This window comes from Papio anubis, chromosome 8 (genome assembly GCF_008728515.1).
Source record: "Papio anubis isolate 15944 chromosome 8, Panubis1.0, whole genome shotgun sequence".
Lineage (NCBI taxonomy): Eukaryota > Metazoa > Chordata > Mammalia > Primates > Cercopithecidae > Papio > Papio anubis.
Window position 1 is genome coordinate 46,993,662 of NC_044983.1, and position 15,834 is coordinate 47,009,495.

A 15,834-nucleotide genomic window follows, 5' to 3' on the forward strand; every position below is an offset into this window, starting at 1 on the left:
GCTCAATAAGGTAAGGAGAAAGTTGAAACCTAATCCAAGGAAGCCAATAAAATGATCCAATAGTTGAAAGATAACGTAGACATTTTAAGAAGGAACCAAACTGAACTTCTGGAATTGAAAAAGTCACTACAGGAATTTCATAATACGGTTAGAAGCTTTAAAAACAGAACAAACCAAGCAGAGGAAAGAATCTCAGAGCTCAAAAACTGGTTGTTTGAATCAACCAAGTCAGACAAAAAGAGAGAAAAAAGAATTAAAAAGAAGGAATAAAATATCTGAGAAATATGGGATTACATAAGGAGACCAAACCTACGATTCATTGGCATTCCTGAGGGAAAATGAAGAAGAGTAAACAACTGGGAAAATACATTTGAGAATATAGTCCACAAAAATTTCTCCAGTATTGCTAGAGACATCAGCATGCAAATTCAAGAAATTCAGAGAATCCCTGTGAGATATTATACAAGATGCCCCCAAGACACACAGGCATCAGATTCTGTGAGGTTAACGTGAAAAAAAAACAAAAACAGAAACAAAAAAAACTTAAGGGAAGCTAGAAAAAAGGGATAGATTTCTTACAAAGGGAGCCCCATAGGGCTAACAGCAGACTTGTCTGCAGAAGCCTTGCAAGCCAGAAGAGATTGGGGACGTATTGTCAACATGCTTAAAGAAAAGAAATTCCAAACAAGAATTCCATATCCAGCCAAACTAAACTTTATAAGTGAAGGATAAATAAAATTCTTCCCAGACAAGCAAATGTTAACAGAACTGGTTACCACTAGAAAAGCCTTATAAGAGGACCTTAAGGGAGTTCTAAACATGGAAACAAAAGAATGATGCCTACTACCGCCAACACATATTTAAGTACATACCCCATAGATAGATCCTATAAAGCAACTACACAATCAAGCCTGCCAAACAATCAGCTAAACAACAAGATCAAAACATCACATATCAATATTAACCTTGAATGCAAATAGTCTAAATGGCCCATTAAAAAGGCACAGAGTTGCAAGTTGGATTTTTAAAAAGACCCAAACTTTTGGAGTCTTCAACGGACTCATCTCACATGTAATGATACACAAAGGCTCAAAGTAAAAGGATGGAGAAAGATCTGTCATGCAATTGGAAAACAAAAAAGGGTAGGAGGTTGCTATTCTTATATAAGATAAAATAGACTTTAAACCATCAACTATAAATAAAAGGACAAATAAGGACATTACATAATGAGTTCAATTCAACAAGAAGGCAAAGAAATTCTGAACTTAAATTTGACAGTTGACCAACTAGACTTGATAGCTACAGAACACTTTGTCCAATAATAACAGAATATACATTCTTCTCATCTGTACATGGAAGATGATCACATACTTAGCCATAAAGCAAGTCTCACTACATGCAAAAACATCAAAATCATACCAACCATACACTCAGACACAATGTAATAAAAATAAAAGTGAATATCAAGAATAGCTCTCAAAATATGGAAATTAAACAACTTAATCTTGAATGACTTTTGGGTAAACAACAAAATTAAAACAGAAATCAAAAAATTCTTTGAAATTCATTAAAATAGAAACACAACACACCAAAATCTCTGGAATGCAGCAAAAGCAATGTTAAGAGGAGAATTTATAAAGCTAAACGCCTACATGAACAAGTTAAGAAAGATCTCAAATTAACAATCTAGAGGAACAACAACAACAACAACAACAACAAAAAAAAAAAAAAAAACAACTAGAATAACCCCAAAGTGAAGCAGAAGAAAAAATATAACTGGCCGGGCACACAGTGGCTCATGCCTGTAACCCCAGCACTTTGGGAGCCTGAGGCAGGAGGACTTTTTGAGCCCAGGAGTTTGAGACCAGCCTAGGCAAATGTAGAAAGACCTTATATCTACAAAAAATGAAAATATTAGTTGGGTGTGCTGGCATGTGCCTGTAGTCTCAGCTACTCAGGAGCCTGAGGTGGAATGATTGCTTGAGCCTGGGAGGTCAAAGCTGCAGTAAGCTATGATTGCACAATTACAATTTAGCCGATCTAGCCCGGGTGACAGAGTGAGACCCCATTTCTAATATTTTAAAAAATCAATTTTTAAAAATGAAATAACCAAAATCAGAGCAGAACTATATGAAACTGAGACACAAAATCCATACAAAAGATCAATGAAACCAAAAGTTGGTTATTTGAAAGGATGAACAGGATTGATAGAACATTAGCTAGATTAACAAAGGAAGAAAGAAATTAAACAACTTAATCCTGAATTTCAAACTGTTGTAGTATCATCTTTGTCATTTCTGATTGTGATTATTTGAATCATCTCTTAAACTAGGAAGAAACTGAAACCCTGAACAGATGAATAATGAGTTCTGACACATGGGCAAAGGGAGGGGAACATCACACACCAGGGCCTGTCTCGGGGTGGGGAGCTAGGGGAGGGATAGCATTAGGGGAAATACCTAATGTAGATGATGGGTTGATAGATGCAGCAAACCACCAAGGCACATGTATACCTATGTAACAAACCTGCACGTTCTGCACATGTATCGCAGAAAGTAAAGTGTAATAATAATAATGAGTCTGAAATTGAATAAGTAATAAAAATCCTATGAATCAATCAAAAAAGACTTGGACTAGATGGAGTCACAGCCAAATTTTACCTGACATACAAAGAAGAGCTTGTGCCAATTCTACTGAATCTATTTCAAAAACTCAAGGAAGAAGGATCCTCCCTAGCTCCTTCTATGAAGTGAATATCACCCTGATACTAAAATCTGGCAGAGGCACAACAAAAAAGGAAACCATGGGCCAGCATCCCTGATGAACATAAATCCCAAAATTCTCAACAAAATGCTAGCAAACTGAAGCCGGCAGTACATCAGAAAGTTAATTTACCACAACCAAGTAGGCTTTATTCCTAAGATACAAAGTTGGTTCAACATACGCAAATCAATACGTGTCATTCACCACATAAACAGAATTTTAAAAAATTATATGGTCATCTCGGTAAATCTGGAGAAAGCTTTCTATAAACTCCAACCTTCCTTCATGATTAAAAAAAAAAACCTCAACAAACAAGGCATCAAAGGAACATACCTCAAAATAGTAAGAGCCATCAATTACAAACCCACAGCCAATATCATACTGAATGGGCAAAAGCTGGAAGCATTCCCCTTGAGAACCAAAACAAGACAAGGATGTCCACTCCTATTCAACATAGTACTGGAAGTCCTAGCCAGAGCAATCAGGTAAGAGAAAGAAATAAATGATATCCAAATAGAAGAAAAGGTCAAACTATCTCTGTTTACTGATAATATAATTCTATACCTTGAAAACCCTAAATCTGCCACCAAAGCCTCCTAGAACTGATAAAGGACTTCAGTAAATTTTCAGGATACAAAATCAATGTATAAAAAATAGTAGCATTTCTGTACACCAATAATGTTCAAGCTGAGAGCCACATCAAATATGTAATCCCACTTACTATAGTCACAAAAAGAAAAAATATCTAGAAATATATCTAACCAAGTAAGTGAAATATTACTACAAGGAGAACTACAAAACATGGTTGAAAGAAGCCATAGATGACACCAATAAATAAAAAAGCATTTTATGTTCATAAATTGGAAGAATCAATATTGTTCAAATTGCCACACTGCCCAAGGCAATTTACAAATTCAATGCTATTCCTATCAAAGCACCAATGCCATTTTTCACAGATTTAGGGAAAAAAAAAAAAAAACTATTCTAAAATTCATACGAAACAGAAAAAGAGCCTGACTAGCCAAAGCAATTCTAAGCAAAAAGAACAAAGCTGGAAGTATCACATTATCCAACATCAAGCTATTCTACAAGGCTACACTAAACAAAATATGGTGCTAGTATAAAAACAGAAACATAGACAAACAGAACAGAATAGAGAACCCAGAAATAAAACTGCACCCCTACAGCCATCTGATCTTCAACAAAGTCAACAAAACTAAGCAATGGAAAAGGATTCCCTATTCAATAAATCATGCTGGGAGAACTGGCTATCCATATGCAGAAAGATGAAACGAGACCCCTATATATCTCCATATACAAAAATCAACTCAGGATGGATTAAAGACTTAAATATAAGACCTCAAACTGTAAAAATTTTAGAAGAAAACCTAAGAAATACCCTTCCCAACATCAGTCTTGGCAAAGAATTTATGGCTAAGTCCTCAAAGCAATTGCAACGAAAACAAAAATTGACAAGTGAGACCTAATTAAACTAAAGAGCTTCTGCACAGCAAGATAAACTATCAACAGAGTAAACAGACAACTTACAGTCTGGAGAAAGTACCCACAAACTACACATCTGACGAAAGCCTAATATCCAGAATCTACAAGGAACTTAAACAAATCAACAAACAAAACACAAATGACCCTATTAATAAGCAGGCAAAGTACAAGAACAGACACTTCTCACAGGAAGGCATACAGGCAAGTAGCAAACTTGTGAAAAAAATGCTCATTATCACTAATCATCAGATAAATGCAAATCAAAACCACAATAAAATGCCATCTAATACCCGTCAGAATGGCTTTCATTAAAAAGTCAAAAAATAACAGGTCTTGTTGGGGTTGCAGAGAAAAGCTAATGCTTCCACACTGTTGGAAATGTAGATTAGTTCAGCCACTGTGGAGAGCAGGTTGAAGACTTCTCAAAGAAGTAAAAGTTGAGCTACCATCCAACACAGCAACCCCATTACTGGATACCAAAAGAAAAATAAATCTTTCTACCAAAAAGACCCATGTGTCCATATGTTAATTACAGCACTATATGCAATAGCAAAAACATAGAATCAACACAGATTCCTATCAATGGTGGATTAGATAAAGAAAATGTACTACATACACACCTTGGAATACTATGCAGCCATAAAAAATAATGGAATCATGTCCTTTGCAACAATCTGAATGCAGTTGAAGGCCATTATCCTAAGTGAACTAATATAGGAGCAACAACGACAGCAAACAAATACTGTTTGTTTTTACAAGCTTACAAATATTCTCACTTGTAAGTGAGAGCTAAATATTGGGTACATATGGACGTAAAAATGGGAACATTAGACACTGGGGAATACGTGATGGAGAGGTAGGGAGGGAGATAAGCATTGAAAAACTACGTATTTGTTACTATGCTCACTTCTTGGATGACGGTTCAGTCATATTCCAAACCTTAGCATCATGTCGTATACCTTTGTAACAAGCCTGCACTTGTACCCCCAGAATCTACAATAAAAGTTGAAAAAGAAACAGAAAAGTCTGGTTGGTTTTTACATCTCTTTCATCAAGTCATTGCCTTGCTCAACATCTTCTAATGGGTCTCAAAGTTTGTAAACTGAAAGCCCAATTCATTAGTTTTGCCATTATTATTTAATCTTTTTCTATTTCTCCCCAAGGTAAAACCTTAATTCTTACAAACGTGCTCTACACACTTTCCTGAAACTAACTTTCATTTATTTTCATTCTGAGTTTTTAATTATTCTTTCTTCAGCCTGGAAGGTTTCTCTCATCTTTGAATCTATTCAGTTATTCTAAAACTACTTATTAAGTGCTGGTAATCATTTCATTTTCCTACTGAGAAGCGTAAAGAATCTCTAAAATTATCTTGACAAATGACTGTTTTCTAAAATTTGTTTAAATTATAATAAAAGGAAGGGATTTTCATGAAATTGATTCTTAGCTATGAGTTGAGATTTTGTGTCTTTGTGTCTTTTGTGATCAATGTTGATAAGTGTTCTATAACTGCTTGAAAATATAGTATGTTAGCTTTGTATATAGTAGATATCATCAGCGTTCTAAGCTATGTTTAGATATTGCTACTAATTTTTGTTCCTAATCTTTCTGGGAAAGCAGTATTAAAATTTCTTGCTATAATTGGATTTATGTAAATATATCCTTATAATTCTCTCAATCTTGTTTTATTCTTCAGCAGCTATTTTGTTAGGTATATAAATGTTCATGAATTTTAAATTCAGGTAAATTACAATTTTTATCATTAAGTATGATCTAATGATATGTGATTACACTATAATATTCTTACATCATCCTTATCTTGATCAGTATAACTTAGTTGATATATTTGTTTACCTATCGACCTTCCACCTTTCAGTGTCATAATGTTTCAGATATATCTCTTATAAATAGCATATAGCTGGATTTTAAAATTCAATATTATGTCTTCAAATAGACTATTTATTGTTTTTACTAATATGTTTAAATTTATTTCTGATGAGTTATTTTATATTTTCTCTTTCCCAAGCCTTTTCTCTGTCTTTTTAATCCATCCCCGCTTCCATTTTGTGTATTGATCCAGTTTTCTTTATCCACTTTTTTTCTTCTCCTAGTGTGGAAGGATCTTTCTATTTGTTAGTATTTCATCTTAATTGTTAACATGCACTCTTGACTTAACAGAATTCACAGTATCACTCTCCACCTAAAAAATGAGGCATGTAAAATAATTTAATTATTTTCTCTCTCCTTATAACTCTTCTATTAATATTGTCTAACATTCTACTTTTTTCTTACTTTAAAGTTGTTCAATCCTTAATTTAGTAATCTAAGTTTATTCATATTTATCAACATGTTTAAAACTTTCTTTGTTCAAATTTGCTTTTTGCAAATCACATCTTTCTTATTGGATCAAATTCTTACTTACTGAAACACATCTATTTGCAGTTCTTTCATCAAATATTCCTGAATAAAGCTCTATTCTTTGCCTAAAAATGGTTTTATTTTACCATGTCAGATAATTTAGCTGGATGTAAAATTGAAGGAAATCAGTTATTTTTCCTTAACATCCTAAATATATTTCATTGTCTTCTGTCTGACATAAAGTTTACTGCAAGTATAATTGCTGCACATTTGAAGGTAATCTGCAAATTACTTGTGAATGAAAGATTTTTGTCTCTGACTTTCAATGTTGTGATCACAATGAAGAGTACAGATTTATTTTTTAAATCGCATTTTGGAATCAATATACTTCTCATTCTGAAATTGTGTGACTTTTTTACTTCTGGATAATTCTATCGTTACCTTTTCAAACGTTTCCTTTAGCTCACTCTTTCCTACCTGCCTTTCTGGAACTCCTACTGGATAGACACTAGACCTTTGCATTGTAGCCTCCATGTCTCATAACCATACTTAAATCTGTTTATTCCCACATACCTACTTTCTAATCTTCCAATTCTACCTCTGGTTGTGTCTAATCAGTTTTTAATCCACTCATCTAAGGACCCTAAATCCAGGCCCTCTCGAGGGGAGTAGAAAAGGATAATGATAATGAAAGGACAGATGGGTGGGTAGCTTCTGAGTTAGGGTATTTTTTCTTACCCTAGTTCATGTCGAACAGATGTTTGTTTCAAATTATTTGCTATACCACACTTTATGCTCCATGCACTTTCAGGATATATATTATCTTTCTATAAAAAATACTCAACAGTAAATAATCAATAAGTTAATAGTTGCTCATGTTAAACATGTTAAACATTTCTTGTCATAAACTCTTGTCTTTCATCTTTAATTTTTTAATATAAAATGATTAACATTTTAACGAACATTTTTACCCATACTTTTTTTTCTTTATTCTATTCTTTCTTTCTAGATTTCTTTGTTTTCCTTTCAACTGCATCTTAGCTTCTTTAGTCACTATATTTGAAACTTTCATGTCATAAGTTAAAATAGGCAATGTGATTTTTTCACTTGTTTCTTTCTAAATACTAGTGAGTATCTTTGTAACCTCGAACACATCATTTTAAAATTTAAATTGTAAGAAGGCAGAAAAAGCAGTTTTAAGACATTACAAGCAGTGATTTCTGTTTCTCAAGCACACTTGAGCAATCTCAAGATGGAAATAAATTGAACACTTCTATCAATTGAAATCTTTCTCATGGGCTAGATTCCAGATTTAATACTATTCATAATTGCCTTCTATATAAGTTATTTTTAACCTATACTTACTAGACTTTTTACAAGAATTTAAAACACATGGCTTAGTTTCTGGCTACAATTATAAATCTAAATTATATGCAAAAAGCAAAAAAAATGTATAATATGTTTTAGAATATTTTATACAGACAAGCAAAAAGAATCAGAGTTGATTATACACGTGACAAAAGAAAATCAGTGAAAGCTTGTACAAGAATGGAAGGGACACATGAAAACCATGCTAACTATCAGTAACATAACTAATGATAATATAATTATCCAAGTGCTATCATTGAATTATATTAGGTATATAGTGCACTTTATGTTTCTATTTTACTTTAACTACCAGTTCAGTTTTAAAACAGATATATAGACCAATGGAACAGAACAGAGGTCTCAGAAATAATGCCACACATCTACAAATATCTGATCTTTGACAAACCTGACAAAAACAAGCAACTGGGAAAGGATTCTCCATTTAACAAATGGTATTGGGAAAACTGGCTAACCATATGCAGAAAACTGAAACTGGACCCCTTCCTTACACCTTATACAAAAATTAACTCAAGATGGATTACAGACTTAAACGTAAGACCTAAAACCATAAAATCCCTAGAAGAAAACCTAGGCAATACCATTCAGGCCGTAGGCATGGGCAAAGACTTCATGACTAAAATACCAAAAGCAATGGCAACAAAAGCCAAAACTGACAAATGGGATCTAATTAAACTAAAGAACTTCTGCACAGCAAAAGAAACTATCATCAGAATGAAAAGGCAACCTACAGGAGAAAATTTTTACAATCTATCCATCTGACAAAGAGCTAATATGGAGAATCTACAAGGAACTTAAATTTACAAAAAAAAAAAAAAAAATCAAAAAGTGAGCAAAGGATATGAACAGACACTTCTCAAAAGAAGACATTTATGTAGCCAACAAACATATGAAAAAAAGCTCATCATCACTGATCATTAGAGAAATACAAATCAAAACTACAATGAGATACCATCTCATGCTAGTTAGAATGGTGATCACGTTTAACTTTTTAAACGTTTGTTTTTACTATTTAATTTTATACTCACAGGTTTTTGAACTCATTGGTTTTATGTTTTATCAAATAGTACCATGAGCATAAAATAAATGACTAGCTTTTTAAATAATTTTGCATGTCATTTATTGCTAGTTTGCTTAAATAATCCTATACTGATTTACCATAGGAAAGTTGCAATATCAAATATGAAGTATCAGTTTAAATCTGAAATAACTTAGATGTGGCTATATCAAATTATATTCAGCTTTAAAACAAACCAGTTTGTTATTAATCCCAACATTTCCTTCTAGAAATAATACAGAATTATTTTTGTCAGTTACAGAATCACTAAGATCTGGAAATGTATAAGTTTTTTGGGGTTTTTTTGGGTTTTTTTTTGTTTTTTCCTTTTGAAACGGAGTCTCGCTCTGCAGCCCAGGCTGGGGGGCAGTGGCACAATCTCGGCTCACCGAAAGCTCCGCCTCCCAGGTTCAGGCTATTCTTCTGCCTCAGCCTCCCTAGTAGCTGGGACTACAGGCGTCTGCCACCACATCCGGCTAATTTTTTGTATTTTTAGTAGAGACGGGGTTTCACCATGTTAGCCAGGATGGTCTTGATCTGCTGACCTCGTGATCTGCCCACCTCGGCCTCCCAAAGTGCTGGGATTACAGGCATGAGCCACCGTGCCCGGCCGGAAATGTATAAGTTTTAAGAAAAAGGCCTTTACATAGCTCGAGTTAGTCAAAAGATAAAAGTTAAAAGACTTTTTATGTTTAAGAAACTCTGAAAATTTTATCAATTTCTTCTCTAGATAAAGAAGTTAAATTGAGTTAAAAAGATAGCTGGAATCAGAAAGAGAATCACAACCCATGTCCATGCTCAGTATTTACTTGTTGTGTATCCAAATAATCTCAGGTTTGGGGTTTCCTTCTGCCCGACAGGTGAAATAGACAGTATTTCCTGATGGTACCTCCACATCTTGGGGCTCAAAAGTAATTCGGGGGCTCTCTGCAACAAAAGAATTATTAATATATTTTTCAAAGATACAAAATTATGGCCTTCTAAGATGCTGAGAAAGAGATATAGGCAATTTAAATTTATTTCTACATTAAAGTTTTACACATCGAACTGCATTTACCCAGTAATACATGCACCAGGTTAGAGATTAGACATACATTTGACTTATACTTTAGAAGTTTGAAAGATTCACTGCACGAAGGGATCTCCAATGAAGTAAATTAAGTAAATTTTCCTGTGCTTTTATTTCTAGGAGCTCAACACAACCATATTTATGGAAGGAGTTTTATTTTATGGATCAATTTTTCAAACCAAGTACTTAAACTGAGCTTGCAATTTTGCAGGCACTCTTCCTAGACAATTAGCCATCTAAGCACCCAACCACCCACTTTACACAATTTACAACAAGTGATATGTCTAGACCTCAAACCTGGTTGAGCAAAATTCTTATCTATATAAATGAATGATTCCATCTTCCAATAATAATTGAGTGGTAAAACATGAAAACACTTAAATTATTTTAATAAGAAGATGGAGTGATTGATTTTGTAATGAATCAGGTAATATTATTGAACTTAAATTATAAAGAACAATGCACAAAAGGAACTTTTAGTTTTCTATAGTTTCACTTAATTCCCTTTAAACCTTTCTAAGTAACAAAACTCTTCTTTTTATAAGTGCCTTATCTGAAATTACCTGTCATTAACCATGACTATTATGTCTGTAGAACATTCCGTAGATCTTTACTAATCTTGCATACTTCATTGAAAGTCCATATAATTAATATCTTGGCTTTATTCTCTTTAGATAAGTGATTTTATTCGTTTATGTAATTAAAAAAAAAAATTCAACATCAGCTATGTGCCAGACAAGGCACTAGGACTAGTGATGAAGCAATGTTCAAAATAGACAAGGTCTCTGTACCAAATGGTTCACAGTTTCATGGAAGCAGTTGAAAATAAACACACACACAAACACACGCACGCGCGCGCACACACACACACACACATATTAACATAGGCAACAACTACTTAGATGGAAAATAAATGATGTTTTGATGGATTATAAAAAGGAACCTGATTCAGTATGGAGGGATAGGTAGGACAGTGGGAAGGGGGTTTAAATGAAGGCTTTCCATGGAATTCATATTTAAGAGGAGAACCATGAAAAGAAGTAGAATCAGAATATTGTAGGCAGGAAAGACAGCATGTAAAAAGTCCTTGGGTTGAAGAAAGACTTAAGAACTTCCAAGAATGAAGAACACTGAGGTGGCTACAATACTAAGAAAAGAGTAAGTGACTGGAGGAGCACAGTGTAGCCAGGAAGGACTGTACAAAAAGAATCAACAACATTAAGAATTGTGTGCTTTATTTTAAGGTAGGAACCTATATAAGGATTATGGGTGAAGAAATGATGTAATAAGATGTGTTTTTAAACAATTTTCCCAAACATAAATGAGCAAGAAAAATGAAAGCTGGGATATCAGTTAAGATGTGAAGCAATCCAGCCAAACTTGACTGTGGTTTGAACTAGAAGTTAGTAGTAAAGATGGGAGCTATGGACAAGCTTGAGAATTTTGGGCAGTAAAGACCAAGTCAATTTTCTTCTCAATTTGAATATAAATTAATTATATTGATGTGATTTTTAATTACTTGTTTAGAGAAATTCAAAAAATGACTTGCCAGTGAGAGAGTGGAAAGCAAATTTTTGCTGTAATTACAGCAGTCATGTGAGCGAATCTCCAAAACACTGATTTATCACACACATGCACACACACACGAGGGTGTTCATTTTTTTCTATTTAACCCGAAATACAAGAATAGAGATACATAGAGATATATCCTTATATTCACATGAAAAGCTTTAAATGAAAATCAAATAATATTGTAATCAGCCACAATAAATTATTTAGGTAAAGCCTATTGCTTTAGCAAGGTTGTCAGAATATAACCATATGCTTATTAAATCCAAGGCTTCCATTATTTAAAAATTTACAGTGAGACAGTAAGACTGATTTTCATTATTTTAGTCATATTCATGACCCCATTATACATTTAAAAAATCAATTATGGGATTTGTTGAGGGGCTTTCTCAGCAATAAATATTAGCAATTATTTGATCTAAAGTTGAAACCCCTAACTTATTGATTATTAACATTAAGTCATACCAAGGAATAAGTGGAGATTTTAATGTTGGATACCACTTCTGGTGACCTTGTTGAAAATCAGTTTTCTCAATATTTCTCCCCTGAAATTATGGAAATTAGATTAAATGTTCCTCAAAGACTCTTTCAGCTCTTAATTTTATGTTGATAAAACCTTCTTTAAATTAAAATGCAGATGATGGAAAGGAAATTGGCAATACTTTTACCACATTCCTCAAAAACACTTTCCAATAACACGTTCTTCTAAAATGCATATTATGTAATAAACCTTTACAGAAAGAGAGCAAATGAGAGACATTTCTATGTTATGTACACATTGAAATTTACGTACGGCAATGGAATTCCTCTACTGTTACTGAAGCAACTGCACGTCCTTGGAGTCTCCTGGGATATTCACATGTAGCCGCAGCCTGGGTGTGGCCCTGTTGGGCAAAGCCTTGTAAAAGCTCCCCCAGCCACATCAGATCACAGTCACAAACCAGGACGTTGGAATCCAGACGCCTAGGAATGCAGGCAAGAAGTACAACTGTTAAAAGGGACTATTAATTTCTATGATAAATCTTTTGAGTGGTAATATTTAATTTCCCCCTGATTTACCTTGTCTGTTACATTTTTGACTCCAGGATTCTATTAACCAATAAACAGATTTTAAGAATCACTTAACTTGTTGCATATCTTGCACAAAGTAGACACATTTTCATATTAACCATGTTTTTGAGAAGTCACTTTAAAACTGGAAAAGCGGTTTTCCCTTAATGTGCACTATGTCTATTACAAATAAATAATTGTGAGGTGAAATGAATCCTTATTTGTTTTAGAGAAATGTAGAATTAAAACTGTAAGTATGGCCAGGTGCAGTGGCTCACGCCTATATTTCAAGCGCTTTGGGAGGCCTAGGCAAAAGCATCACTCGAGGCCAGGAGTCTGAAACCAGCCTGGGCATTCTAGCAAAGTTCCATCTCCAAAGATAAAAATTTTCTTTAATTTCTTTATGGTTTCAACTTTTATTCTAGATTCAGGGGGTACATGTGTAGTTTGTTATCTGGGTATATTGCATAATGCTGAGGTTTGCGGTCCTGTTGATCCCATCACCAACATACTCAACATAGTACCCAATAGTTTTACAACCCTCACTCCCCTCCCTCCCTTCCCTCACCAGTAGTCCCTAGTGTCTATCATTGTCATTTTTATAACTATGAGTATCCAATATTTAGATCCCACTTATAAGTGAGAACATATGGTTTTTGGTTTACTGTTCCTGCATTAATTCACTTAGGATAATGGCCTTCAGTTATAGACATGTTGGGCAAAGGACATTATTTCATTATTTTTTATGGCTGTATATACAATTTTTTTAGTTAGCCAGGCATGGTGGCACCCGCCTGTAGTCCCAGCCACTTGGGAGGCTGAGGTAGGAGAACCACTTGAGCCCAGGAGTTGGAGGCTGCAGTGGGCTGTAAAGGCATCACTGCGCTCCAGCCTGGGTGACAAAGTGAGACCCTGTCCCAAAAGCAAAAACAAACAAACAAACCAAAAAGCTGTAAGTATGGAAGTGTTCCAGTTTGCTTTGTTTATGTGTTATAGAACAAGGAAGCTGTAATGTGGTGGTAGTATTTCAATATTTTTGGATTACTCAAAAGAGTGGTAGAAGCTTTGCTGCCCAAAGGAGGCTTATAAATGTGATGTGTGATCCACGCAGCTCCCCCAGGAAGTTGGCTTTTTTCTTTTGTAAACTCCTTGGCATTAATATGGATAGGCATGTGTTCTCTGTGTTTTCCATTTGCTCTAAAGGACAGAAGCCAAGCTTTCCTTTTTTGTAATGCTCAAAGTCCCGGTTAGAAGGTCCCCCTCTGGAATTGCCACATGCAGACTGTAAAAGGAAGGCAATGGCTCTTTTCATTTCTTTATGATGTTTCCTAATATAGGCACACAAGTTATTCATTTTTGCCAAGGTTTACTGTACTTCACTAATTTTTTCTAGCATATTTTTCCTCATGAAATAAAATAGATCACCAAAGAGATTTATGTGTATGTACCTCCATTCTTGCCAAAAGATGTCTGGCAAAAAGGTACAGAAATGATTAATACTTTTTTCATTTCTCCCAGTGGGTTAAAAAGGGAGCTTTTGCTAAGTGGAATTCACAAGTCTGTCTATGGTGGCAACTTTGGTGACAACTATGGTGCACACTCTATGCAAGGAAGTCCAGCAATGAAACAGTAATGTGAACATATTTACAACAGGTGTTAGATTGCTTCTACCTGATTGTAAGAAGTAGTGTCCTATGTGACTGGAGGAGAATACAAAATGCCATAATTTTAATAACTTTTAATCAAAATTATTCATGCACAAAAGTCCTTACAAATACGGAAAACAAACACACAAACATAAATTAAATCTAAAGATATCAATTTGCAAATAAAAAATCACTTCACTGTATTAATTTAGAAATTTGCATCAATGTCATGATACTGGAAGAGACAAACCTGAAAGTAAAAAATTGTGCTATTCTCTAGAAGTAGAAATTAAAACACTTCCTAAAACAACTGTATACATTTTAATAAAATTAAGAAAGTCTTATTATCTGACAGTTTCATAAAATGTTTTGTAGATATCCAATTCATATGACTAATTTTTATAACTGTATCTAAATTTTATTATATTACCCTGAAAATGATAGCTATATTTAGTAGCTTTAAATTGCTAAAGGGAAAAAAATTTGCGCTTATTGAAAAGTTAGTTAACCATATAGATATTATTTGCTTAATGTTTCCAACAAGACTTCACACTAACGTGAGAATATAAAGCCATGGCTAAAGTAGGGAATTCTGTCAGCCTTGTCGGGAGTGAGGTGTAAGTCGTAAAAGTCAACTAGCACTTGTTCAGGAGAGCGCTGTTGGTTCAGCGGGCCTTGGCTGTTCCTTGTCACTGACTGATTTATTGTACCAGCTACATGGCTATAAAACAGATCTTGTTCAACAGTATTGTGTTCAACATTCACATTTACATTTTGAGTTTAATTTCTTGTAATTTTCTCAAAAAGGAACATGCAAGAACTTACTCCTCTAAATATAAAGGAGTAAGTTCTCGCTTCAGCATCACCATGACGTTCGTCTAAATTGAACATAAGCAAGGATGTGAATATACATCCCCTGGGAGCATCCCAAGCATGGCAGCCTCACCATGCAGTTGTCCCATTTCCCAGAGTCATCACTGCTTACTCATCGCCTTCCCTCAGTTATACCTTCCCTTATGCATCCTCATGCTTATGTGTTTTGGTAACAACTGAGCACAAGATTTCATCTCTTTCTAATTATTATTTTCAATTTAAGATACTCATCCATAGTGGAGTTGCAAAACATGAAGAAAACAACAAAAGGATACAGATTTTTCACTTGCCAATTGAAAAACTCCTTTTGTGTTTGGAAAATAATCTAGTAGTAAAACTATACTTTCATATGATAATCTGAGTAATCTTTACAAATAATTTTCAAATTTATCATGAGAAAACGTTTTCAAAATTTTGCCTATAATTTAGAGCCATGATTATTGAAAACTAAGAAGCAATAGGGTCAATCAATAAGAAAGATGGTTCTTATGAACTTTTATTAGACTATACTAAATATTGAATACACTATGTTTAAAATCATTATTTTACTGTTCTCCATT

General features: G+C 34.0%; 1 protein-coding gene across 5 annotated transcripts in view; it reads right to left on the bottom strand.

Annotated features, from left to right (window-relative positions):
- Positions 1 to 15,834, bottom strand: part of PXDNL (peroxidasin like) — a 508,249-nt gene that overhangs the window by 153,415 nt on the left and 339,000 nt on the right. For all 5 annotated transcript variants that reach the window (XM_031669551.1, XM_031669552.1, XM_031669553.1 and 2 more), the window contains 2 exons: positions 12,499 to 12,668; positions 9,877 to 9,994 (listed from right to left, as the gene is read on the bottom strand). In XM_031669551.1, coding sequence (XP_031525411.1) covers positions 9,877 to 9,994; positions 12,499 to 12,668 — 288 coding nt within the window. The remainder of the gene's footprint in view (positions 1 to 9,876; positions 9,995 to 12,498; positions 12,669 to 15,834) is intronic.